The sequence below is a fragment of the Artemia franciscana genome, chromosome 15 (genome assembly GCF_032884065.1).
Source record: "Artemia franciscana chromosome 15, ASM3288406v1, whole genome shotgun sequence".
In the NCBI taxonomy this organism is placed as follows: domain Eukaryota; kingdom Metazoa; phylum Arthropoda; class Branchiopoda; order Anostraca; family Artemiidae; genus Artemia; species Artemia franciscana.
Window position 1 is genome coordinate 2,601,114 of NC_088877.1, and position 27,306 is coordinate 2,628,419.

The 27,306-nt window shown below is 35.5% G+C and overlaps 1 protein-coding gene across 1 annotated transcript in view; it reads left to right on the forward strand.

Annotated features, from left to right (window-relative positions):
• Window positions 1–27,306, forward strand: part of LOC136036703 (chromosome transmission fidelity protein 18 homolog) — a 128,412-nt gene that overhangs the window by 49,281 nt on the left and 51,825 nt on the right. The window contains exons 9-12 of the mRNA XM_065719023.1: window positions 4,667–5,012; window positions 11,145–11,390; window positions 15,417–15,488; window positions 24,160–24,442. Coding sequence (XP_065575095.1) covers window positions 4,667–5,012; window positions 11,145–11,390; window positions 15,417–15,488; window positions 24,160–24,442 — 947 coding nt within the window. The remainder of the gene's footprint in view (window positions 1–4,666; window positions 5,013–11,144; window positions 11,391–15,416; window positions 15,489–24,159; window positions 24,443–27,306) is intronic.

A 27,306-nucleotide genomic window follows, 5' to 3' on the forward strand; every position in this document is an offset into this window, starting at 1 on the left:
TAGGCAGGCGTGACTTGCTAAAAGATAACAAACCGTTTATTAATCCAATAAGAAAGGCACACGCATAGGCAAACAAATAAAAAAAACACTATAAATAGTAATATTGCTATGCTCACAAACATCTAGATGGGGTACCGACGTATGTACAAGCATAAAACACAATTAAATCCATTTTTGAGTATAAGTCCAACTTTCCAATATATTTGCCACTCTCCCGACGTACTATTCAATATATTTCCCAGCTATCTTCCATTATAAGGGAAGAACCGAGCGTGCTGAACCTGAAAGAAACTCGACACAACTATTCCATTTTATTTCAAATATATTTGCTAATTCCAAAATATATTTGCTCAACCCAGCGTGATGAACAGTGAATCCTCAGAAAGAACCTCAACACAACTGTTCCATTTTAATTCAAATATATTTGCTAATTCCAAAATATATTTGCTCAACCCAGCGTGATGAACAGTGAATCCTCAGAAAGAACCTCAACACAACTGTTCCATTTTAATTCAAATATATTTGCTAATTCCAAAATATATTTGCTCAACCCAGCGTGATGAACAGTGAATCCTCAGAAAGAACCTCAACACAACTGTTCCATTTTAATTCAAATATATTTGCTAATTCCAAAATATATTTGCTCAACCCAGCGTGATGAACAGTGAATCCTCAGAAAGAACCTCAACACAACTGTTCCATTTTAATTCAAATATATTTGCTAATTCCAAAATATATTTGCTCAACCCAGCGTGATGAACAGTGAATCCTCAGAAAGAACCTCAACACAACTGTTCCATTTTAATTCAAATATATTTGCTAATTCCAAAATATATTTGCTCAACCCAGCGTGATGAACAGTGAATCCTCAGAAAGAACCTCAACACAACTGTTCCATTTTAATTCAAATATATTTGCTAATTCCAAAATATATTTGCTCAACCCAGCGTGATGAACAGTGAATCCTCAGAAAGAACCTCAACACAACTGTTCCATTTTAATTCAAAAATCAACGGCTATGATCAGTTATGAGAAAGCACCAGTACATAGCAGGTAGAATGGGACTCGGACATTAGCGAGGAGTCCAGCTAGAGTAGCAATATATAAAACATTATTAGCATTCGACCAATCTCTTTTGTAATTCTTCTCACTTCCGTTCCACTTCTTTGCACTTGTGCCTATCAAATTACGGCTAGTCTGATTCATAGAGAGGGCAATGGCTAGGGGTATGGGGTCATAATCACGTTCATCTTCATCCACGAGCACTGTCGAACAGGATATAGCAGTAAAGCGAATGCAGTGATCAATATTAGATGAAGCCCCATTATTATGAATGTAACTGTAATCGAGGTCTTTTTCCACGGTTCGATAATTATTTGTGAGGGAATCTAAAATAAGACTAGGTCAGTATGCGTGGACTGGTTAAGCACACCACAGTTGAAATCACCGATAAAAAGTCAATTTTAGCCACGCTTTTCTATGTCTGTGACAAGGTTCCCCACAGAGGACCACGCGCTGGTAAATCGGGTGAGGGAAGCAATGTTTTTTTGGTCACGTGGCCGGTAAACATTGATGAGCACACAATCACTGGTTTTTATTGCAATGAAATTATCATTAGATTTATAGAGCAAAGGCGAAAGATCCGACAAACTTCGCTTAACGATGCAAGCTAGACCAACAGAGAGTCTCCCTTTGGTGCGCTGGGCATTTATAGTGAACACGTAATGCGCACTGCTCCTTCGCAACGAATTGACACTGACAAAAGGGAGAAAATGCTCTTGAAGAAATAAAATGTCGCAGTCTGACATTTTCTGTTTAATTGTGCGGTCCTTATCTTTAGTCACATTAATATCAAAGGAGCATAAACTTAAGCCTCTCGATTCAATCATTTAGGGATATTATTCTTCTTTGACAGGCATTTGAGGCTAAAGGACACACGGGGGCTACCGCAGTTGGTGAATTTTGGATTCGCTGCTTGGCAGGGGGAAGAACTGGAGGATTCGTGCTGCTCAGCGCAACGAGAACAGTGCGCAGACCTGTCACAATTGGATATTGTGTGATTAGGAGACTGACATTTGTCGCATCAACGTGGTGATCTCAAACATATGAACTCGGAACACTTCCTACCCCTAATAGGGACTCTACTTCTTTTTTTTATAGTTATGTTGATTAAGTGTTTCACCCATGACCTAGCTTTGCTCCGTGGTTGGGTTGTTTATTGTGTTGTATGTTTGATTTAAATAAAGAATCTTACAACAAAACAAAAACTTGTTAGATTTGTCACAAAAATAAGCACTTCATGGCTAGATAGTAAAATGCCTTTTTGTTTCCTTCACTTTACTTACCTGCCTCAGATACGGTTTATTACACAGAGAACGGTTTATTACAGACAACTTTCGTAACTCGTGGCTAATTTATAGTTACAAACATTACATATTAAACATAGAAGTTAAAAATACTGTCACAAAATTACATATTAAACTTAGATAAACATAAACATTACAGCATTACATGTTAAACATAGACATAAAATACGGCACAAATGAGTTACAATATCGGTTTGTTCGTGCACGCATAGGTGTCAGTTCGAGTTTTTTTTTTGGTCTTTCTATTTGGTGGGGCATCAGCGGAGAGAATATCACGGTGGGTTGGGTTTGACAGCAATGCTTTTCCAAATCTCATGATGAGATTGCTCAATCTTCTCAAGGCACTGGATTCCAAGAATCCAGAGGAATTCAAGGTGCCAAATTTGTCTACGAAGCAAACACCCCCTCCCCTCTGGAGAACCAAATAAATATAGAAGCAAACCGTTGTTCAGTTCCCATTACCAAGATTATTCCCTTACATTATATATTATATTCTTTTATATTTTATTTTCAAAAAAGATGTTTATCCCATGTAGTGCTTGTTGAAAGAATTCAAACTACTATGTAGTTTAAACCTAGACCACTCATTTTGACAGCTGAGAGTTTACAAATAGTAAATTTAATAGGGGCGACTATAATAATCTGCTTTCTGGGGTTATTGATACTGATCGATCGTAAAAATAATCATTTTTACTGGACGTTGAAGTGCTTTATTTTAGCCTTCACTTTCCAGGTTTTATCTGCCACAGGCAGGTTCGGGTTGAAAGCTTTGACGGCTTTAGGCCCAAGTGATTTTGCCGCTCCTTTTTTGCAAGATTTTCGGGGAAGTCCCCGAAAATTCGAGGATACTAGAAGCACTGAGCAAAATGCAGCTGACGAAGCAAAAGTAATGAAAGAGAGAGGGGATGCCGATTCCTCAGCTGCCATTCTTGGGAGAAATCTGATATTTTTTAAGTGCCCACAGAATTCGTATGTTGTTTTAAAATGACTTTTCTGTGAATAAGCCCCGTGGTACCAGAGTACACTTAACATTTTGACGATAAATCACATCAGTTCAGTTTTCGTAAAGAAAAAAAATCACTCAGTGATAATTTGTTGCACCCCCCTCGCAATGTGTGCCCCTTGGTTCGGGCCTAGGGGACCTATTGATAAATCCAGGCCTAGCCACAAGTATAAAAGATATTCATCAAGTATTAAATGGTTGGGTCTCTCTGTTTCCACGTCACTTTCGTCTACTTGCTCTCCGCTATTATGTCCAGCGTGCTGAAAAGTATGTGGGTTGGTTACGGAAAAATTTCACCAAATTGTGGTCAGTATAACCGAAAACGACTATGCCGTCTTTATTCTAGTTTTTGTGCCCCTGCTGTTTTTTATCTTTCTGGTTTTGCTCTCCTCCTTCGCAAGAAGGATACAAAGAAAATACGCTCCGGATATTTTAACTATTGCAAGTATGTGCTGCGTCTGCCTCGGTGGTATCGAAATCATACAGTCGTTTCTAAATTTGACATCGTTGATGCGCCTTCGCGACTGAAACAATTATCTACAGATATATCTCCTGAAACTTAGCAAATGATTGGTGTTTTTGACCCTCTTTGGCCATTTTTTGAATTGAGGTAATTTATTTATGTTGTATGCTTTTATGTTGTTATGTTATTTATGTTGTTATGTTTTTTTTCTTGTTTTTGTTTTTGTGTTTACTCCACAGTTTTATGTATTTTATGGGTTATAAATAAATTATTATTGCTATTATTTGAATTATTTTCCTTCTGTGGCATCTGGACGATTACAGAACCTTTGGAAATTGTCTTCTTGAATTTTTTTTGCAGTTTGAAAAGTTTTTTTAAGTGATTACTCAGTACTTAAATTGATAATTGGATAAAATCCAAATAATTTTTAATTTACTACTACTACTAATAACTCACTGCAGCACCAAGCCGCCTGAGGCCAACACAGCTACGCACGCTCCTTCTCCAACCTAATCTATTTAAAGCCTCCCTCTTTACACCCTCCCAGGAAGTTCCCATTTCCTTTATATCCTTATTTATGACATCCTACCAACCCAGACAAGGACGACCTGCTTTCCGTGTAGCCCCAGACGGTTGGCCAAAAATGATAAATAGTTTTAATGATAAAAAGAGCATATAATAAAAGTTGTCAATTTTCACTTCAAAAATATAAATCAAAATTAAAATATCTGAGATAACTGACTCAGACCGTTCTCAATTTGCTGTACAAATAATATTTGTCTTGAACGTGTTCTATTTTTATTCAGTCGTTGACATAATCCTTTCCTTTTCCAGGGTACAATGTTGTTGAGATGAATGCAAGTGATGACAGAACCGTTGAAGCTTTTAAGTTACAACTTGAAACTGCCACACAAATGAAATCAGTTGTCAGCTCTGACCCCCGCCCTAACTGCCTAATTATTGATGAAATTGATGGGGCACCTTCAGCAGCTGTTAATTTCCTCATTAGCCATCTTCAAGCACAAGATGGTGATAAACAAAAAGGAAAGAAGAAAAAAGGGAGCCCGAAGGTTCTTCAGAGGCCAATCATTTGTATTTGTAACGACCTTTATGCCCCGTCGTTAAGACAACTTAGGGCAGTGGCCTTGATATTGAGTTTCCCACCAACTGAAAGCTCGAGGTTTGTCCTTTTTATATCATATACTGTCTATTAATGTCATCAAACACTGGGTGGTGATTTACAAAAAGACAAAGAGGGCCCAAATTTCTTCATAATCGTAATGACCTCTTTACCCCATCATTAAGACACGTTTGAGCAATGGCCTAGATATTGCGCTTTTCATCTACACAAAGCTTGTGGTGTTATTTTTGAACAAACTCCACTGTAGTAGAGAAAAGAAAAAAACCTTCGCCATCTGATTTTAGCTAAGAATCTGTACTCTTTTTGATTTTAACCAATCAGAGCAAAGCTGAGGTTTAAAGATGGCACTCAAGTTCCAGCCTACTCCAATGGATTCCAACTTAAGAAAATACTCGTTATATGGATTTTTATACTCACGACTTTAGATTTATCACTTTTCCTCATTTACTATACATTAATTTACTAAAAGCTGCTCATGTATGTTTCTAGCTAAGATCTAATTTTATGGGCTTAAAATCTTTTACGAATTCTAATCAATTGCAGTATTAGCTTGGCTGAAACGAAGAGTACTTAAAATCCTCATCTTTACTATGATTGTTTCAAGTTTGTAAAAGGTCCAAGTTCAAGTTCAAGTTCTATTTATTTTCATAAAATAACAATAACAAAAACAATATCCCAAAGGGCTCAATGGCCCGTTATTTGGGAAACGGCATACAATAAATAAGGCATCATAAAACTTGTCATAAACATACTAACCTATAAACATCTATAATATAAACATCTAAATATAAATATGTAAGGAAAAGAAATCAACTCACCGGCAGTCCCCACGAAACAACCACCCTCACATCACCCGACAATAAAATACAAATTAAAATTCTCGCGTCATCGAGGATACAACACCAACAAAACAACACCCCCCCCCCCCCAAAAAAAAAAAATAAATAAATAAACCATAAGAAACATTTAATAAGAAGCCTTTAATAAGAAACTTTTCATCTGTCTCTTAAAGGAGCCAAGTGTTCGTGACTGCCGGATCTCAGCGGGAACCAAGTTCCAAGCACGCCCCACAGTCACAGCCAGGCCGAAGTCTGAACGAACCGAGGGACTAGCTGGAATCATCACATCCTCCCGGTTACGAACCATATACAAATTTACTTCCCCTACTAGTTAAAGCAGTCCCGAAAAACAACATGGGAGATCTCCCTGGAAGTATTGATATGCCAACGAAGATAGAGATAAAACATAAATATCTTTAATTTTGAGGAGGTCAAGAGGAGTGTGTGTAGCCGACTGGAGAATTCTTGCCGCTTTTTCATAAAGATTTTGAATAGGAGCAAGTACCGAGGGAAATGTGGACATCCACACAGACGAACAGTAACATATATAAGGGTAAATCAGAGAAAAGTATAAAAGACGGAGGATAGGGAAAGGAAATAAACGCTTTAATTTTCGGATGATCCCAAGTCCACGGGAAATTTTCACTCTTATTATTTGAACATGCCACTTAAATGATAAATTTTCATCCAAAAGAACTCCCAGGAATCGCACATATCGATCCGGGGGACGACTTATGGAGCCTCTTGGTGTATGAAGCTCAGTAATTGTGGGGCAGCTCACACCTTTACGAGAAAAAATAAGAAGGTAGGACTTTTTTACATTTAAAGTTAGTTGACTTATGTCAAACCAAAAGAGTATTTTCTCAGTCATTGCTTGAAGCTTTAGAATAAGGGATGATTCATCTGGAGCTGCAGCACCTAGAGTAGTGTCATCTGCAAATGCTATCAATTCTTCTTGACTATCAGGTGTGAACACCAACGTACTCTGAGAGTAAGATTTGTGACACAATCCACAGCAAACATTGTTAATTGGGGTGTTAAAAAGTCGGTAGAGATCGTTCACATCTATGAGGAAGAGGGTTGGCCCAAGATTAGAACCTTGGGGTACTCCGTATTCAATTGGAACTTTTTCGTCTGTAACATCTGTGGTGATAGATCTGTCTGTTAGGTATGACGAGAACCAAGACAATGCTTCCCCACGGACACCAAAATGACAGAGTTTACCAATGAGAATCTTATGTGTTAGGCTGTCAAAAGCTTTCTTTACATCAAGAAAAATGGCTGCAGGAATAAGATTAGAATCTAAAGATCTTCGTATAAACTGAAGAAGTCTATTACAAGCATGTTCTGTAGAATACTTTGCGCGAAACCCAAACTGATGCTGATGGAAAAAAATTTAGCTTCAAGAAATCTCACCAGACGTTTGAGCATTGCTCTTTCAAATATCTTAGAGAACACTGACAGAAGAGAGATCGGCCTGTAGTTCCCAGGATCCTTTCGGTCACCTCCTTTAAAGGGAGCTATAATACGTGCAAGTTTAAGACGTTGGGGGAATACTCCTAGTTCAAATGACCTATTAATCAAATGGTAAATTGTGGTGATAATCGACGGAAGAATATGTTTAATTACTTTAGCAGAAATTTGGTCGAAACTTGCTGAAGAATTCTTTAAAGACAGAATAATATTTCTAATTTCCTGCACCGTAACCTCCCCAAGAACCATTGATTTCAAGCACGAGGGACCTAAGAACTGCTTCCAAGACTGTGACACAGAGGAATAAGAAACGCTACTAGCAGTTTTTTTCCCTATCTCCGCGAAGAATTTATTCATATGATGTCGAATTTGGCCTTTTTCTGTTACAAGTTGATCATCTACAATGAGAGACTTAGGGAGACCTTATGGTTTCATGGATGGCCGACTAACTTCCTTAATCACGTCCCACGTCTTTTTTATATTTTTACCGCAATCAACAAATCTTTTTGTAAAATATACTGTTTTAGCTCTGCGAATAATTGATTTCAGAAAATTACGGTACAACTTAAATGCTTCTAACTTGGCCTTATTTGGTCTTTTTTTGTACTCCTTCCAAAGGTTCTGCTTCCTTTTTATTGATTTTAGGACTGAGGCCTACTACTCAGATTCTTAATTAGATTTACATGGAAACGATGCTTAAACTATGGAATTGCCGAAAATGCGCAGAAGACAAAAAAATTGCCAATCCGAAATAAAATTCCAAATTCCGAAATATTCCGAAGCAATAGTAAAAAAAATTCAAAAATTATTTAATTATCAAAATTCCAAAAAATCAAAAAAAATATAAGAAAGTAAAAAAAATATTTGAATTTCAAACAATTCATAAAAAACTAAAAACTAAAAGTGAAAATTCCGAATTAAAAGATCACGAACCTATATCGTCTAGATACATCGAAAATGTATTTTTTATTGCCCAGTGATTACAGATTTTGTTTTATTGGATTTAAAAATTTTATTAAGTCTTCAATTCTGAATTGTTTTATAAGTTTGTTTGGAATTTCTAATCAATTATGCAGGTTGTTAGATTCTTAATGTTTCTTCTTTTCTTTCGTAAGTTTACCGTCAAATTTTTTTTAGGTTTTTTTACTTATTAAACGAGTAATTTGATAATATTTCTTTCAATTTCTGAAATAAGAAGAAGGCCGTCAGAAGTTCGACAGGTTGAATTCTGGCTTTATGTCAAGAAAACAAAGTTAGTACCTAAAGGACTAAACAAGACCTCATAGTCAAGAGCTAAAAGAAAGACGAAATTGCCTAAAATAGAAAGATAAAAATAGCAAAACCAAAAAGCAGTGATCAGTACTATAAACATAAGACTTGAAAAATGGAAAACAAACTTAAAACGGTAAAGAGCTAGGATGAAAAAAAGAAGAAGGAAAAAGAGGTGACGAGTCAAAGGAAAGAATCATCAACCTGAATTAATTTATTGATTGCAGAATTTTGTAATTCACTCATTGCATTCATTTTAATTTATTTATTCATTAATTACTGCTTCAATCAAGTGTCAACATTTGTTTGTTGGAGGCTCATTTCTAAGAGAAATCGCTAAAAAAGGAAGAACAAAACAGTAAAAGTAGAAAGTAGGTAAAGTTAAATAATAAAACAGAAGTAAAAAAATAAAAGATTTTTCACTCAGTAGACAAAAATAGGCCTACGCTTGAACAAAAATTTATAAATGTGTTTGAGAGAGAGCAAAAATAGCTGAAGTAAAGGGAAGGTGGGGGTTAAGATGGGGCTTGTGACCTACTACCAGGAGAAGGGGCCACCAAAAGAATATGAAATTTCATATTTTTCGCATTTATAATTGCACGTCACAATCAAATATTTGGCGTGGTCTCATTGGTGTTCACGTAGAAATAGTCACGTGATTTTACCTCTGGGCATAACTTAGATTTTACAGCGTAATACTACATATAGTAAAAAACTACGCTACTTATATCCAACTGAACAATTTTTTTGATAACGAATAAATTCTTCTGTAAGAGATAATGGGCTTTTCAGCCAAAAATATTTAGTTCAGTTTTAGCCTCTAGCCCTCATTGAGAAACGTTTGGTAGATTTGATCGCGATTTTAGAAAAATAAGAATGCCTCAAAGATTTGTAAGCACACTTGAAATGCTTAAGAAATTGTTTATTAGTCTTTGAAAATATTTGAATTTTGGCTTCTTGTTTTTAAAAGCTAGTTTTTTTTCATTAGATATATGGAAAATATGAGAAGTGGAATCATTTTATTGATACAGCTCTCGTAACTAAGAATGAATTCCAACTAAGGGTGCTCATGTTTATAAGATAAAAATATACACTGAACTAGCGCTAATTAAAAACTAACGTATAATAAGGCACAAATGAATTTGAGAAGCGTTTATGAGCACGGTAAGTGGTATTAATATATCTTTGGTTTCTGATCTTGCATTTACTTGTCTCATCATAGTTGGTAATAAAGCGTTTCTTTGTTTATGATTTTTCAGAAAAAATAACAAAACTTGCAGCCCAAACTAAAGCAACGGTCGTAAAGGGGTTGTTGTTATAAGGTATATAGACCGATTTACAATCTGCATAGCCTCGCAAAGAACTCCGTAAGTAAGTAGCCATGACGACACTAGACCCTTGAGGTCTAAATCGTTGGAGCTACTTTTCATCCAGGAAGTGGAACGGGGGCCTGGGGGTCAGCCATCCAGTGCTTTCTCAAACCCTTCCTGCTTAGCTTCCCCAGACTTATTCAAGTACTCATTTAGAGCTGGGTCAACTCTGGCTGATCTTACAGCCCCCCCCCCTTCACTGACCCCCGTTCCAAACCAAGTAATAGGGCTCTTCAAATATCTAACCCGCGTCCATCGGACAAAGCATTCCCAACCCATCGCGCCAACCACTTAGCCAGGACGGCTCAGGATTCCGTGGACAAGTTTTTTCTATAATGACTCAAGTTGGTCACTTAAGCAACCTGTGGTATTGGTACTCAGCATTAGCAGTCGAGGATATTTTGATCTGAAGAGCTGCAATTTGAAACTGTTTCTAAAAGTGACAAAATGAAAAATAATGCATTTTAAATAAATTTAACTTTCAAAAAGGTAATACGTTTTAGACTACTTTTAGAAAAATTTTTGGCTACTAGAAACCAGAAGCATCTGGAAAACGAAAACATTCTGAATATTTGGAGTACTAAAATATAATTCTGGGGGAAGTACATTGGGCCAGCTGATGGACCTAATGTCTCTTTCCAATTGGCTTAAGTTTTTGAAAACGCAATTCCTTTAATCTCAACCGGATCTTAAACATGTCAAGGCTTTTTTTTTTTTAAGTTTAAGAAATAATTTGACAAATCTTTAAATCTTTCTTAATCAGTACTCAGCAAAAAAAACTATGTTCAGTGTTCCTTGGAGGGAGGGAATATAGGGGCACTCTAAAATACCTTTCATGGACATCAATGAGGCTCTCTCTCTCTCTCTCTCTCTCTCTCTCTCTCTCTCTCTCTCTCTCTCTCTCTCTCTCTCTCTCTCTCTCTCTCTCTCTCTCTCCTCTCTCTCTCTCTCTCTCTCTTTCTCTCTTCCGTTTTTTCTTTCTCTCTCTCTCTACCCCTATCTATTCATCCAAGTTTCATTCACCTAACGCAACTACTTTTGAAAATTGCCCAAAGAGCCTTATCCAGAATTTTACATATAATAATATTTATTCTACTATATGGGTATAATTACGCTATAATGCATTTATTATACTTATTATGCTTTTTCTGTTTATTATTATTATTTTTTTTTTGCTGTATTTATCACATTGAAGCTTGAAATTTCTTATAAATTTTCAGATTGGCAAACAGACTGCTAGAAATATCCCAGGAGCATGATATCCAAACAGATTTAGCAACGCTGCTTGCATTATGTGAAAAGGCAGAAAATGATATACGGTCATGTTTGGCAACATTGTACTTCTTCCGCTTGCAAGGAAAAAGTTTTCGTCTTCAAAATGTCTTGAACTCAAATGTTGGTGCTAAGGATTCAAGTAAATCGTTCTTTTCTGTTTGGCAAGAATTGTTCCAAAGGCAAAATGAAGGGTAAGTTAAAAATTGCGCTTCAATTTCATTGGTTTAATTTTGTGACGTTTTTTTCGCAAGCCAGTAATACTATTCCTTATTTATGGAGAGATGAATAGCCCCTCCCTTGTAAACCGGGTTAACAAGCACTGAATAAAAAATATTGACAGAAAGGAAAGTGTATTTTCTTTGGGGACCGTTTCAGGAAGCTGATTGGTTCTTTTGTAAGAGGTATCAAGCCAGTAAAAAAATCTAAAGGTTTTTGAGCCATAAGATTTGGTATATGTAAAATCTCTTTTTCTTTCTGAATAAACTATAGTAAATAAACAGAATTTTCAATGCAGTCGGTCTCTCCCACGTTCTACTTAGCGTCTTTTTGAAAAATTTTAACAAAATGTGACCTGTTAAAAATAGTTTGCTCTTTTTCCGTTTCACAACATATTCACTACTTTTACCATCCTGGCACCTTGCAGACCCCAAACTACCTATCTAACACGCTATTGAAAAATATAATCAAGAAGTAATTGGCCACAAATTAGACCCACTTCTATTGTTACTTTGTTCTGTTGGTCGAGTTGTTTCTTTTGTTTCTGCTGTCATTTTTTTATTGGTTCGATCTTTTCATATAGCAGGTTCTTCAATATAGAAACAAATAGGTTAATGCCATTCTAAAAAAATATCAGCAGATAAACTAATGAAACGGTGCATGATCAATGAAATTTATGAGGTAAATATTTGTACATTTTTAATCAGTAAATTCTGCCGGCTTTTATTTTCTTTTTATTATTGCTTTTTTGAAACTTCATCGTAGCTGTTCCGTTCGGCTTAGGATATTTTATTTCAAGGAGAATGGAGAAACGAAAGGGAGAGAGGAAGAATTTCATTTAAGTTGTTAGCAAATAATTTCAATAGTTTATAGCAAATATAATATTTATTTAAATAATTTCAATAAATGAATAAAATAGTGTCGTAAACTAAGAATAATAGCGTAAAAAGCCGGCTGTCTGATAATTCTTTTATTTCCAAGTTTATGTTTAACTTTTCTTGAACGTCCAATTTTGAAATATGTTGTTTTCTATTTTGTTGTTCTATGACAGGAAAAAAATGTAGTTCATAATCAAGTGCAATGCTGGAAAAGGAAAATCCTAAGGATGTCTAGAAACGATTTTAAAGTGCTGGCGTGCCGCATAATAATTTCCGAAAGAGATGGGTCTGATGTAGATGGAGCTGTTCATTTGGCTTATCAGTGATGGGTCTGATGTCTGAAAGAGATGGGCCTGAAAGGTGAAGGGTCCGAAAGAGATGGGTCTGATGTGGATGGACCTGTCCACTAGGCTTCTAAGTGAAGGGTCTGATGTCCGAAAGAGATGGGTCCGAAAGATACGAAAGCTGATGGGTCCGAAAGAGATGGGTCTGATGTGGATAGAGCTGTTCATTAGGCTTATAATCGATGGGCCAGTTGTCCAAAGAGATGGGTCTGAAAGGTGATGGGTCCGAAAGAGATGGGTCTGCGAATGGAGTTGTTCATTAGGCTTATAAGTGATGAGTCTGATGTCCGAAAAAGATGGGTTCGAAAGGGGGTGGGTCCGAAAGAGATGGGTCTGATGTGGATGGAGCTATTCATTAGGCCTATCATTAATAGGTCTGATGTCCGAAAGGTGATGGGTCCGAAATAGATGAGTCTGATGTGGATGGAGCTGTTCATTAGGCTTATAAGTGACGGGTCTGATGTCCGAAAGAGATGTGTCTGAAAGGTGATGGGTCCGAAAGAGATGGGTCTCATGTGGAAGGAGCTGTTCATTAGGCTAATAAGTAGTATTCAAGAAGACGATAGTCATTGTAATGATGAAGATTTTCTTCCACTTCAAACTTGTCTCTTACGGAAGTTGATCACGCTGGCGGATTTTCTAGATCATTTTTATGCTCTATCTTCCGGATATTAGTAATGGTATTTTTTTTTCCCAGTATTAATCTGTATTCTGTAATAAGAAATACAGTTTCAAAGAAAACAATCTAACATCGAATTCGATGTTTCAATTTTCATAATTTGTGCTTGTGGGCCGTAGTGAAAAATTGTAGTGAAAATCTATTATAAATCGTCTTGCAGCTTATGTCAAACAGGGGGAGGGGGGTAGGTTTCAGTAAAGTTGTAGCGTTTAGTGCCACGGTTTTGCCGTGTCCTTAACCATATTAAGGGGGCGTTATCCTTGACCTATTTTCTGATCTTGATAATGCAAAGTCTTTCTCACCTTGATAATACTAAGCTGGCCAACAAAGCTCATTTTTCTGAAGTTCTTTGACTTTGACAATGCTATATTTTTCCAACTTTATATCACCTATCATTTAACCATCACTGGTTGCTCACCAGTTAACTACGCAGACAAATCCCCCAGAAAAGACAGCTTGACTGAAAAAAAAATATTCGACACACTGTATTCCTCCTTCCTAATGCTCAAATTTAGAGAAATGTGAGACAGCTAATAAGCTAAAAGTTTATTTGAGCATAAATGTCATTTAGTGTGTTAATAATAATATAGTTTTCTTTAAATAATTTATTTTTAAACTATGAAGTATTAAATCCTGTCCTTACTCTTACTAAAAACATGACATTTTAAAGGATACACACTTAGATGCACCTATTCATTTCAAAGTATTGTGATAGAGTGTATGCGTGTAATATTATTGGAAGGAGGTGTCGTATGCTCACTTGTACCTCAATAGATAATTAGGTATCAAGTGGTGGATCAAGCAACTTTTTATTGGTTCTTTGCTATGTTGTCTGAATTTGAATTCAAAATATTTAATTTGAAATTCAAGTTTTGATAGAAAACTGAAGTTCAAACAAGCCTGATGATGCAGCAAAGAACTGGGCATATTTATCCAGGGCCATATCCAGGATTTTTTTGTGTGGGGGGGGGGTGTTACAATAGGATTTTTTTTTGGGAGGGCTACAAAAAACTATAGGAAACAGATCAAGACATTGTTTTACATTCGTTTTTGTTACGTTTTTGAGTTGAACAAACATTACTCGGGGGAGGGGGTCCAGCCACCTAACATCCCTGGATACGATCTTGTATTTATCTATTGATTAATCAAAGGATGCCTGACTTTCGATATCTGCAGGCGAGCTTAGCATCCTCTTCTGAAGTAAATTACGAATGAACAAGTATGTTTAGAGCTCTGTTAGTTGCTTCAGTTATATTTATCTGTCGTCTTTCAAAAGATAAAGAGTAGAAAGTTCGGGGAGGGGGCGTCCTCCCCTTTATATCTTCTTGTGCATCTAAGATCTGGTTTAAAGTGCCAAGCATAGTGAAAGTTGGATTTGATTGCTTGAATTGGTTAATTCGAAACTTACACAACCATATATATCATAAAAAATTAGGAAGCACTGGGAATATGGTTCTTAAATTAGAAAGACTTCGATACACAAGTTATGTTATTTTTGGTAGTACTGAGCGAAAATTTAAACTAAGAAACGTGGGCAAAGAATCAGCAAAAGTAGGCTAAAAATATATCGCACCTAACTGCTTAAGAAAGCTCATCTTTCTTTTCAGGTTTTATTTGTATTAGGAATCAATGTATCTTCAATGTTTGAATTTTTATGGAAGAAAAGTGTAATTAAATGTTAACCGATTAGTTTTGCTTATTTTTTGTCATGACTAAACGTGGCAACAATAACAAAAATGGTGCGTTATATGTATCTGATTATCTATTATGCTTATTTGTATCAGTTTTGTATAATTGCTTTACCAGCTTTGAAATACACACATATATTCTAAAAACTTTATATTTTTGAAAGAACCAAAAACAAAATTTTAGGAAATCGTTGTTTTCAGATATGAATGGAACCAATATAGGCCCAGGAGCAAAAAAAACTTGTATTTCTATGTCATTGGTACTTTAAAACTTGTAAAATCTTTAAAACGCACAACGCGAGTCAAGAAAAGTAATTTTCTAGAACTCTCAGTAGGTTTAGAATATAATTTATCGAATGCATAAAAAATGTTTTTTTTTGTGTTTGAATTTATCTTTGTAATTTTCTTACAGCAAAAGATCTGCGAGAAATATGCCTCTTCAAGCTGATCCTTCAACTAAGAAAAGATCAGAAGAGAGCGAAAGGTTTGATATTCTCTTTAATTCTTATAAAAATCTGAAAGCCTTCACAGAATATATATATATATATATATATATATATATATATATATATATATATATATATATATATATATATATATATATATATATATATATATATATATATATATATATAAAAATACATACATTTCCTGGGAGGGTGTAAAGAGGGAGGCTTTAAATTGATTAGGTTGGAGGAGGAGCGTGCATGGCTGTGTTGGCCTCAGGCGGCTTGGTGCTGCAGTGAGTTATTATTATTATTAGTAGTAGTAGTGTATAATGTTTTAGAGGTAATTACTTGGCTAAAAAGAAAGAGAGAGAGAAGAAAAAACTGCCATCCTAATCCAGCAATTGAGATAAATGAGCACTTGAATGAAGTCTTGACTTTATTCATCTATCCAATTACCCCGGATAAAACAGTATAACAAACCATCAACCAAATGGAAATGTCTAAATCCATGCAAAGTCGTCATTAATAAATGTAAGCCGTAGTAAATTTACAATCAAAGCACCTTAAATCTAATGAAATATTTCCAAGTAAATACCTTCCATTAGGGCTAATCAGAGAGATACCATCTGCCTATGTGTGTTTCGATTCTTTACTTTCCTTACCTGGCAAGGTGGAACGTCTACAGTAAAACTCTTTTATGGTATCCCTATGTTAGATAAAATTTGTGAAATACATGCATGCAAGTAAAATTATTCAAAAAATACCTACAAAATAAGATTAGTTCTTCCATGTTGGAATCCCGTAGGTCAGTGAAACTTAAATACAAATCTGGAATAATTACAGTCTCTATGGACCGGAGGTGGGTTGTAAAACAGATTGCTTTGTTGGTTTCTGGAACCAATTATAATGGCCGGTCTGGAACCCTTGTATAAACACAAATATCCCAAACTAAAAATGAAAGCGAAATTACATTAAAATACCCTACAGTATTTCTTGATATATTTTTTTGTTTTTATCTAAAAGTTCATTATACAGAAAATTAAAATTTTTAAATTGCCAACTAATTTTATTTGCAGAAAAATCTCTTAAGATGAATTTTTGGCTAAGCGTTTGACATCTTTTTTTAAAATCTGTCTGATTACTGCCAATTCTTGCATACCTAAATAGTTGGGAATAAAAAGCTGAATAAGCGATATTTGAATGTATATTACCTTAGAGGAATGGGGAATTAATTTCTTCAAAATTAGAATCGTCAGTTTTATTATATATTTTAAAAACTAATTTAGTGTTATATATATATATATATATATATATATATATATATATATATATATATATATATATATATCAAGGAGGCACACTCGTGCCTCTATAAAGAGGCGACACACGACAATGTTAAGCGATCTTCGGTTCCAGTGGTCGCAGACGGATGGGGAGGGATGCATTTCGTAGCCCGAGCTCCAACTAAGAAACCTGCAAAATTTCATCCCCCTCCAACTTTTTCTTCATGGGGAAAATCTGGCCGAAAGTTTCGACCTGTCAACCCAAGCCCTCCTTTAACGTTGTCCGATCGGGCTGAAATTCACAAGTTAAGGTCCCCTAGGGCCCAGGAGCTTATCCGCGAAATTTCAGCTTGATCCGATAACTCTTTCCCTGTTTTCCAGAAACCACGCATAGCCACTTAAAATTCATTTACTTTTTTTTTCGCCACGCCTACAGGTCACATCCGACATCGGATCTGGGTGTACGAAGACTCATTCGATGCGGAATTCTCCGAGTAAGTGCCCATGAAAGTTTCGTAGGAAAATCTTAACCCCCCGAAAGTTTCGACCCTCCAACCCCCCCCACCCCTTTTAACGTTGTCCGATCGGGCTGAAATTCACAAGTTAAGGTCCCCTACGGCCCAGGAGCTTATCCGCGAAATTTCAGCTTGATCCGATAACTCCTTCCCTGTTTTCCAGAAACCACCCATTAGCTATTTAAATTAACGGATTTCTCTCCATAAGAGCCCATGTTAATTTGAAATTTTTAAAAGCTATTGAGAAGTTATATTTACACACATGTAAGTTATTAGCTCAGTTGGTAGAGCATGAGACTTTTAATCCTCTGGTCAAGGGTTCAAGTCCCTTACGGGCGATTTTTTTTCACAACTTCTTATGAGCAAAAGAAACATTTCGGTCATTCTATCTATTTTTTTTCTATTTTATATAATGATTTAAAAGCGGGGGGGGGGGGGTTCCTCTCCTAATTCCTGTACGAGGAGTACAGGAATTATTAAATTACATCCACCATGGATTGTAGAAAAACGTACAGAATTAATATGAAAAAAAATTAAACCTGTACAAAAGAGTCTTTAAAAGCGGGGGGTTTGCCTCTCCTAATAGTCTTCTTATAGTCCTAATAGTCTAATTATTAAATTACATCCACCATGGATTGTAGAAAAACGTACAGAAATAATATGAAAAAAACTTCGTTTTCTTAAAGAGTTAAAGAGGCTGCGTCCCAAAGTCGAACCTTAAAACGTACAGGAATTAGAAGAGGCAGTTGGGGGGCTGCCGCCCCCCAAACCCCCAGCTTTTAAAGACTCTTTTGTACAGGTTTTTTTTTTTGGGGGGGGGGGGACTTCATTGTTACTAACTACTAGTTTCGGCGCAATGGTTCTCCTGTCCTCTTGTGTTTAACATTTTTCGAAGTTATTCCATTATTCATTCATTTCAATTTTTTGTTAATTAAAAGAGGGCCTTTCCGAAGCCAAGAGCTGGGGGTTAGCAAAAAAACAAAAAACCTGTACAAAAGAGTCTTTAAAAGCTGGGGGTTTGGGGGGCGGCAGCCCCCCAACTGCCTCTTCTAATTCCTGTACGTTTTAAGGTTCGACTTTGGGACGCAGCCTCTTTAACTCTTTAAGAAAACGAAGTTTTTTTCATATTATATATATATATATTACTACTACTACATACTACTACTACTAATACTACTACTAATACTACTACTACTACTAATACTACTACTAATACTACTACTAATACTACTACTACTACTACTACTACTACTACTACTACTACTACTACTACTACTAATACTAACTCACTGCAGCACCAAGCCGCAAGCCTGCAGCAACCTAATCTATTCTGTGCCTCCCTCTTTACACCCTCCCAGGAGGTTCCCATTTCCTTTAAATCTTTATTTATGACATCCTCACACCCCATACGAGGACGACCTGTTTTCCGTGTAGCCCCAGACGGTTGGCCAAGAAGGGCAATCTCTTGCAATCTGTCATCCTTCATTCGCAGAACGTGGCCTAGCCATCTCAACCTTTCTTTCATTATAGCCCTAGAAAGCGGGATTGAATCACATTTTTTGTGCAACCTACTGTTTAAAATGACCGTATTTTCAGCCGGGGTATCCAGAACAATCCGTAGACAATTTCTCTGGAATATATCTAGTAAATTTTCATTCGCTTTTCGGAGCGCCCATGCTTCAGAGCCATATTTGACCATAGTCATAACTTCCAATATTCTAATCTTGGTTTGCAAACTTATCTTCCCATTCTTCCAAACTTTTTTTAACTGTGAAAAAAACACCCTGAGCCTTAGCTATTCTACTTTTAACATCTTCACTGCTCCCACCGTCTTTACTAGTAATACTACCAAGGTAAGTGAAGCTGCCCAACTGATCAATCTTTTCGTTACCCGACGTCACGTTTCATCTTTCTTATTCATAGCCTTAGTGACTTAGTCTTCATAAAATTAATCTTCAAACCTATTCTAGCACCCTGAACTCGCAAAATCTCTAAAAATTAATTCATTTTGCTCACACTTTCATCTAATATGCTTAAATCATCAGCATAATCGAAGTCCAGGAGAGTTTTTCCTCCCCATTTAATTCCATGGTATCCTATTACCTTTCATGCGCTTCTTAAGACAAAGTCCATCAACATGATCCATATAAAGGGGGATATAACACAACCTTGCTTAACTCCTGATTTAATACAAAACCAGTTTCTAACCCCATTCCCTACCTTAACCGCAGCAGTATTATTGTCGTACATAGCGCAAATCACTTTAATGTATTTTTCTGGTATACCATATAACGATAAGACCTTTGTTAACGCTGTTCTATCAACAGAATCGAAAGCTTGCTCATAATTGATAAAACTAAGGACCAAAGGTGTTTGACAACGAAGGGACTTCTCAATTATTAACCTAAGAGTGAAAACTTGGTCGACACATCCCCTACCTTTTCTAAAACCGCAGTGTTCTTCTCTTAAAACTTTATCTACACAATCTTTCAGTCTAAAAAGTATCATATACTAAGTTATTTACTACCTACAGAGACCAGACTAATGCCTCGATAATTACGACACTCACTCTTGTCACCTTTCTTATTCAGTGGTTTAATTAAGGTTTTCCTAAAATCATTAGGTACTTGCCCTTTTTCAAAAATCATATTCATAATCTTTAGTAGCTTATTCCTAACATCAGAGCCGCCATATTTAAGAAACTCATTTATCGCACTATCAGCACCTGGAGCCTTATTATTTTTTAATCCTTTTCGTATTGTTGCTAATTCTTCCTCACAAAACAAATCTTCCTTCACATCCAAGGTATCACAAACTTTTTCATTTTCATCTATATCTTTTCCTGCAACTGTATCTCGGTTTAGCATATTCTCAAAATGTTCCGCCCATCTCTCTTTAACTCAGTCCTTATGACTAATTGTGGCCACATTTAAAACTATAGGAATTTTATAACTATATTGTTCAGTTCAGAAGAGGGGATACGCTGCATTGTTAACGAAGTAAGCACAAAAAAGAATGCACAAAACAGCAAACCCAGTGTTAGGTGTTGGCTTAAATTCAATCATTCGGGGTGAGGGAGTAGTGGGGTGAGGGGGGACTAAACTGAAAGCAAATACAAAGAATTGTAGTCTTGGCGCAACATTTTCCTTCTAAATTAGATACTGCAACATTTCAGTTAATCCCCTCTTCTCAACTGGAAAATATAATAACAATTCTTACTTCAGTAGATTGAAAAAAATTTTATGTATTGGATTTTTAGAGGTGCTTCCAGTTTAACTGCATATCAGCCCCTCCCCCTCCTTATGCTTGGATATAGCCTTAGGCTATTCACATAAATTTTCTGATTCTGTTGGATTTAATTATTTAGTGTTTTTATTGTAAGTTAGTCTATTATGCCAAATAACACTAATTAAAAAAAGAAACCAGCAAACTTTTGTCTGTAGCTCAGAACTATATCCGTCTATCAGGGGAAAGGAGAGGAGGTTAGGTTGAGGTGAATTGGAAGTGATTCTTAAAATCCAATGAACCAAAATATCTCCGCTAACCTCCACATTTGCCGAGTATTCTCTAAATTGAAGCAAAAAGAAATTTACAAAAATAAATTGAAGCAAAAACATGGTGTAAATTTTGCCCCCCCCCCAGAGTGGGCTGAATATTAAATCACTGGGTCATGCATCGAGTTGTGGGAAGAAAAGAACATCAGTGAACCATTTGGACTATTAGCTATCTATTCTAAGCATCTTTTTAAGGATTGGTTCTGGCGGTGGAGGGGGGGGGATTTGAAAGAAATGTGAATTATGTAAAAAGTGTGAAAATTTTGGGATTAGAGCCCCCTGGATGTGGAATGTCTATTGTACTTATGAAAAAGAGGCATAACCTAGTTTAAAATGCTTTACAATGCTTGTGCACAATTTTCTACGCTTCTTTGCCGAGACAGCTGTACTGTTTCCCTTTACATGTTCTTCTGCTTTATGCATGTCTTTCCGTTCTTCTCATTCTTCTTTTTAATCAGTATTTACAAATTTACTTCCTTTTCTTTATTTTTCTATTTCTCCTTTTCCTGTATTAAATAAAAAAAACAAGTTTTTTTTTAACTGAAAGTAAGGAGCGACATTAAAACTTAAAACGAACAGAAATTACCCCGTATATGAAAGGGGCTACTCCTTCTTCAACGCCTTGCTCTTTGCGACTCTTTCTCTCAACTCTACTTTTTAAAACAGTAAAAACTTTAGCGTAAAGAGCAGGGCGTTGAAGAAGGAGCAGCCCCTTTCATATACGGGGTAATTTATGTTCGTTTTAAGTTTTAATGTCGCTCCTTACTTTCAGGTAAAAAAAACTTTTTTTTTTTTTAATTTCTGAACGTTTTTTAGTTAATCCATGTTTTGATTTCGGCTCTCCGCAGATGAATAATTAAAGCGAAATTTGCATATTTATTTATTTGGCTAAATGGCTTTCCCATAGTTTTGATTGAATGATTTTGCGAAAAAAGGAGGGGAAGGAGGCCCAGTTGCTCTCCAATTTTTTGGGTACTTAAAAAGGCAACTAGAACTTTTAGTTTTTACGAACGTTTTCATTAGTAAAAGATATACGTAACTTACGAATTAGCTTACGTAACAAACTTCTATGTTCGTATGTTTTTATTACGTATATGAGAAGGTTCGCCGACTCGTCAATACCTCGTCAATAACTCTTTGCGTTAAAGCTTAAATTTTGTCCCCTGAATCACAAAGGCCGTAGAATAAATAGTTGAAATTACTAAAAATCCTTTAGCGTAAAGAGTGAGGTATCAGGAGGAGGTGAACCCCTTATATGCGTAATATTTTCTGTTCGTTTTAAGTTTTAATGCTACTCCGTACTTCCAGTTGAAAAAAAATTTCATATTTATTTTCTCATTGTTTTTTTAAATAATGCTAGAAAATGCTGCGCCCCCTTTATGGAAATCTTCTTCCCCCATGACAAATTCCTCCATGGAAAATTTCCCCCACATAGCCCCCTCTTCTCAACCCCCCCCTCCCAACCAAAAAATCCCCCTGAAAACGTCTCTACATTTCCCAATAACCATTAATATACGCAAACAGTGGTCAAAATTTGCAACTTGCAGCCCCACCCACGGGTACTGTGGGGGAGTAAGTCGTCCCCAAAGACATAGTTATAAGGTTTTTCGACTATGCTGAATAAAATGGCTATCTCAGAATTTTGATCCGACTACTTTGGGAAAAAAATGAGCGTGGGAGGGGGCCTAGGTGCCCTCCGATTTTTTGGTCACTTAAAATGGGCACTAGAACTTTTAATGTCCGTTCGAATGAGCCCTCTCGCAAAATTCTAGGACCACTGGGTTGATACGATCACCCCTGGGAAAAAGAAAAAAAAACAAAAACAAATAAACACGCATCCGTGATTTGTCTTCTGGCAAAAAATACAAAATTCCACATTTTTGTAGATAGGATCTTGGAACTTGTACAATAGGGTTCTCTGATACGCTGAATCTGATGGTGTGATTTTCATTAAGATTCTATGACTTTTAGGGGGTGTTTCACCCTATTTTATAAAATAGGACAGATTTTCTCAGGCTCGTAACTTTTGATGGGTAAGACTAAACTTGATGAAACTTATAAATCACTTGTAAATCATTTTATGCTGATTTAAAATCAGCATAAAAATGTGATTCTTTTGATGTAACTATTGGTATCAAAATTCTGTTTTTTAGATTCCGTTGTTTTGGTTACTATTGAGCCGGGTCGCTCCTTACTACAGTTCGTTACCACGAACTGTTTGATTTATTTCTTTATCCCTCCTAAAATCAAGGAGTAACAAAGATAAGGCAATAAAATTATAAAACATTTCAACAACTTTAACTAAGCAAAGGCTTACGAAGAAAACTACAAATAAATTTCAATAGGTCTCGAAAAATAAATATATAGAATACATAATAAAACCTGAAGCGTTTATTAATTCTGGAAATAAGGATAATGGTTATGGATAGAGAGAATATTTTTCATATTTGTGGTATAATTTATCCATGTTAGTATTAACGATTTTCAACGAAATATTGTTTTTAAATCTCAAGACTAGTTGAGCGGTACTAAAAAAATTTGATAAACCAAGTAAACCTTTATAACATTTGAAATAATAAGAACAGAATTGATAAAAAATTTGAATTTCAAAATGTCTAAAAAAAGGGTGTGATAAAGACCGATAAGGGAGTTTTTGTTAAATAGAGAACCTAGAGTATCATGACGATTGATATTACTGCTGCTACTACTGTTGAAAACTAACCATATCACGTCATCTGAGGCAAAAATAACTCCGCACGCTCCTCCTCAAACTCAGTCCATTCAAAGCTTTAGTCTTTTTCTCTCCCATGAAGTTTCTATGTCCTTTAAGGCCTTTCTTTTGACCTATTCTTACTCCATGCGGGGACGACTGTCTTTTTGTTTGGTCCCGGATGGATCGCCAAAAAGCGTAATTTTTGGTAATTATTTTTTTTATGTAGTTTGGTTATTGTATTTTTTTTTGGTAATTTTTGGGTATTTTTTTTTCCAAAAAGCACAATTTTTTTATCCTTCACCCATAAGGCGTCATAATTTCTTTAGTTATAGCACTAGAAGGTGGGATTAAACCAAATTTCCCGTATAGCTTATTGTTTGATATTCAGTCAGTCAGCCGAGTGCCTCTAATTACCCTTAGACAATTCCTCTAAAAAATATTTAACAAATCTTCCTCACTCGGTCGATATGCCCGTCCTTCACTCCTACTTTACCGCTATCATTACTGTAATTTTCAATATTCTAATCTTAGTCTGAAGACCTATCTTCCTATTCTTCCAAACATTTTTTTTCAGTTTTCAAGATACTACATAGCCGTACTATCCATCCAAATGCTTTTATAATTTATTTAAATACGTGTAGGTATCATTCAGTATTGGATTCAGTGCAATCATGTGGTGACTATGAACGCCTGATGAGCGGTGTCTTCGAGAACTACTTAAACATTAAATTCAGGGACAACAAGATGGACAATGTGAGTTCTGGCTTAGACTGGATGTGCTTTTATGATATTATCAATCAACAGATCTCGCATAGCCAGAATTATTCCATGCTCGCTTTTTTGCCGCACATATTTGTGAAGCTACATTTTCTTTTTTCTGGTACTGAACGGCCGAAGATAATATTTCCGAAAGTCCAGACTGAGGTAATGTTTGTTTTTTTACTGATTATATTTCGAATTAATCGAGATTGAAGAAAAGTCTTGATCTTACAGCATACGCTGTAAGTTCTAGTATGCAATCTAAGTTTTTGGTAAAACTCGATAACAATTTGGTAACCTTGGTAACGCTGAATGTGCTTCTAATACATTCCCAATAAAGGGATTTTTCAAAACAAGAACTATTCGATGCTTGCTTTTTTGCCGCACATATTTGTGAAGCTACATTTTCTTTTTTCTGGTACTGAAAGCCCGAAGATAATATTTCCGAAAGTCCAGACTGAGGTAATGTTTCTTTTTTTACTGATTATATTTAGATTTACTCGAGATTGAAGAAAAGTCTTGATCTTACAGCATACGCTGTAAGTTCTAGTATGCAATCTAAGTTTTTGGTAACACTCGATAACAATTTGATAACCTTGGTAACGCTGAATGTGCTTCTAATATATTCCCAATAAAGGGATTTTTCAAAACAAGAACTATTCGATGCTTGCTTTTTTGCCGCACATATTTGTGAAGCTACATTTTCTTTTTTCTGGTACTGAACGGCCGAAGATAATATTTCGGAAAGTCCAGACTGAGGTAATGTTTCTTTTTTTTTACTGATTATATTTCGAATTACTCGAGATTGAAGAAAAGTCTTGGTCTTACAGCATACGCTGTAAGTTCTAGTATGCAATCTAAGTTTTTGGTAACACTCGATAACAATTTGGTAACCTTGGTAACGCTGAATGTGCTTCTAATATATTCCCAATAAAGGTATTTTTCAAAACAAGAACTATTCGATGCTCGCTTTTTTGCCGTACATATTTGTGAAGCTACATTTTCTTTTTTCTGGTACTGAACGGCCGAAGATAATATTTCCGAAAGTCCAGACCGAGGTAGTGTTTTTTTTTACTGATTATATTTCAGATTTACTCGAGATTGAAGAAAAGTCTTGATCTTACAGTATACGTTGTAAGTTCTAGTATGCAATCTAAGTTTTTGGTAACACTCGGTAACAATTTGGTAACCTTGGTAACGCTGAATGTGCTTCTAATATATTACCAATAATAAAGGGATTTTTCAAAGCAAGAATTATTCAGTGCTCGCTTTAGTGCCGCATATATAAGTTACCTTTTCTTTTTTATGATAACACAAGGGAAAAGATACTATTTCCAAAATTCCAATCTGGGATTATTTGTGTATTTCTTCTTTTTACTGGTTGTATCTCAATTTTATTAAAAACTGCTCAAAAGGCACGGTATGCCCTGCAAAATAACATACGATGGGGATTAGTATTCGATGCAAGTCCAATTATGCAGTCCAAGCTTTTTTTTGGTAGAGCTTGGTAATGCTCGGTAATATCAGTCATTGGATGTGCTTCTACAGTATTACTAATTAAAGGTTTTCGTCTAGTCAAGTTCTTTTTACTGGCAGACAATTGACATATCAACAACGGGTAAAAAACACCAGCGGGAAAAAGAGAGGTGTTATTTGGTTTCCCCTTTTAACATATCGTTAAGAAATAATGTGACGGGTTGACGAAAATACTTCAAAAAAATAAACCAACGAAATCAGAGCACAATTTGTAACACGGAAGTATAAGACAATAATCTCTCTTTTTCTCTTTGTTAGTACTGTAACAACAAAGTTGGATAAATTTATGCATCCCTTTAGTAAATGCATTATTTTTAAGGTCAGTTAAATGTTTTTCTCCATGAGTATGCCAACAGTGGTAGCATCTATATAACTTTCCGGTCACTTTCTATTAGATATTGCTAACTTTAACTGGCTGACTAATTTCCTAGATTAATGTGTTTTTTCACTTGAAGTCTGCTGACTTTAAATAGTATAATTAATTTCCTAGATTAATGTGTTTTTTCACTTGAAGTCTGCTGACTTTAAATAGTATAATTAATTTCCTAGATTAATGTGTTTTTTCACTTGAAGTCTGCTGACTTTAAATAGTATAATTAATTTGCTAGATTAATGTGTTTTTTCACTTGAAGTCTGCTGACTTTCTTATGTGTTTTGTAGTTTATTTTAGATGTTTAGTTTTGTTTCTTTGTTAGTCGTGAAATGCCGTAAGGCTAATTTTTTTTCTTTTTCTTTTTGTCCATAGTGTTTAGCTTTAGAATAGAAAGTGAAATACTTTTTGTAAGTTGAATCACTAAATAAATTCATCATCTGCTGACTTTAAATAGTATAATTAATTTCCTAGATTAATGTGTTTTTTCACTTGAAGTCTGCTGACTTTAAATAGTATAATTAATTTCCTAGATTAGTGTGTTTTTTCACTTGAAGTCTGCTGACTTTAAATAGTATAATTAATTTCCTAGATTAATGTGTTTTTTCACTTGAAGTCTGCTGACTTTAAATAGTATAATTAATTTCCTAGATTAATGTGTTTTTTCACTTGAAGTCTGCTGACTTTAAATAGTATAATTAATTTCCTAGATTAATGTGTTTTTTCACTTGAAGTCTGCTGACTTTAAATAGTATAATTAATTTCCTAGATTAATGTGTTTTTTCACTTGAAGTCTGCTGACTTTAAATAGTATAATTTTTCGGCATTTTCAAGTAGCACGGCATTTCTGAAATTTTACTGAATTAATAACTTTCTAAGGAATACTGTACGATTTATCTGGTAGTGTAAAAGAGGGTATACGTGTGATGATCAGGTAGGGACGTGGGGTGGGGGTAATACTCTGATTTTTTTCGAAACTTTTACCTTTTCCATTCCCTTCCCTCTGAATAGTTATGTATACACCTGGTAGAAGACACAATAACATAAATAACAATGCTCAAGTTGGTAGAATCATATTAAAGTAAAAGATTTCTTCAATTTAAAAGCTTGTATCGCCTCCGGT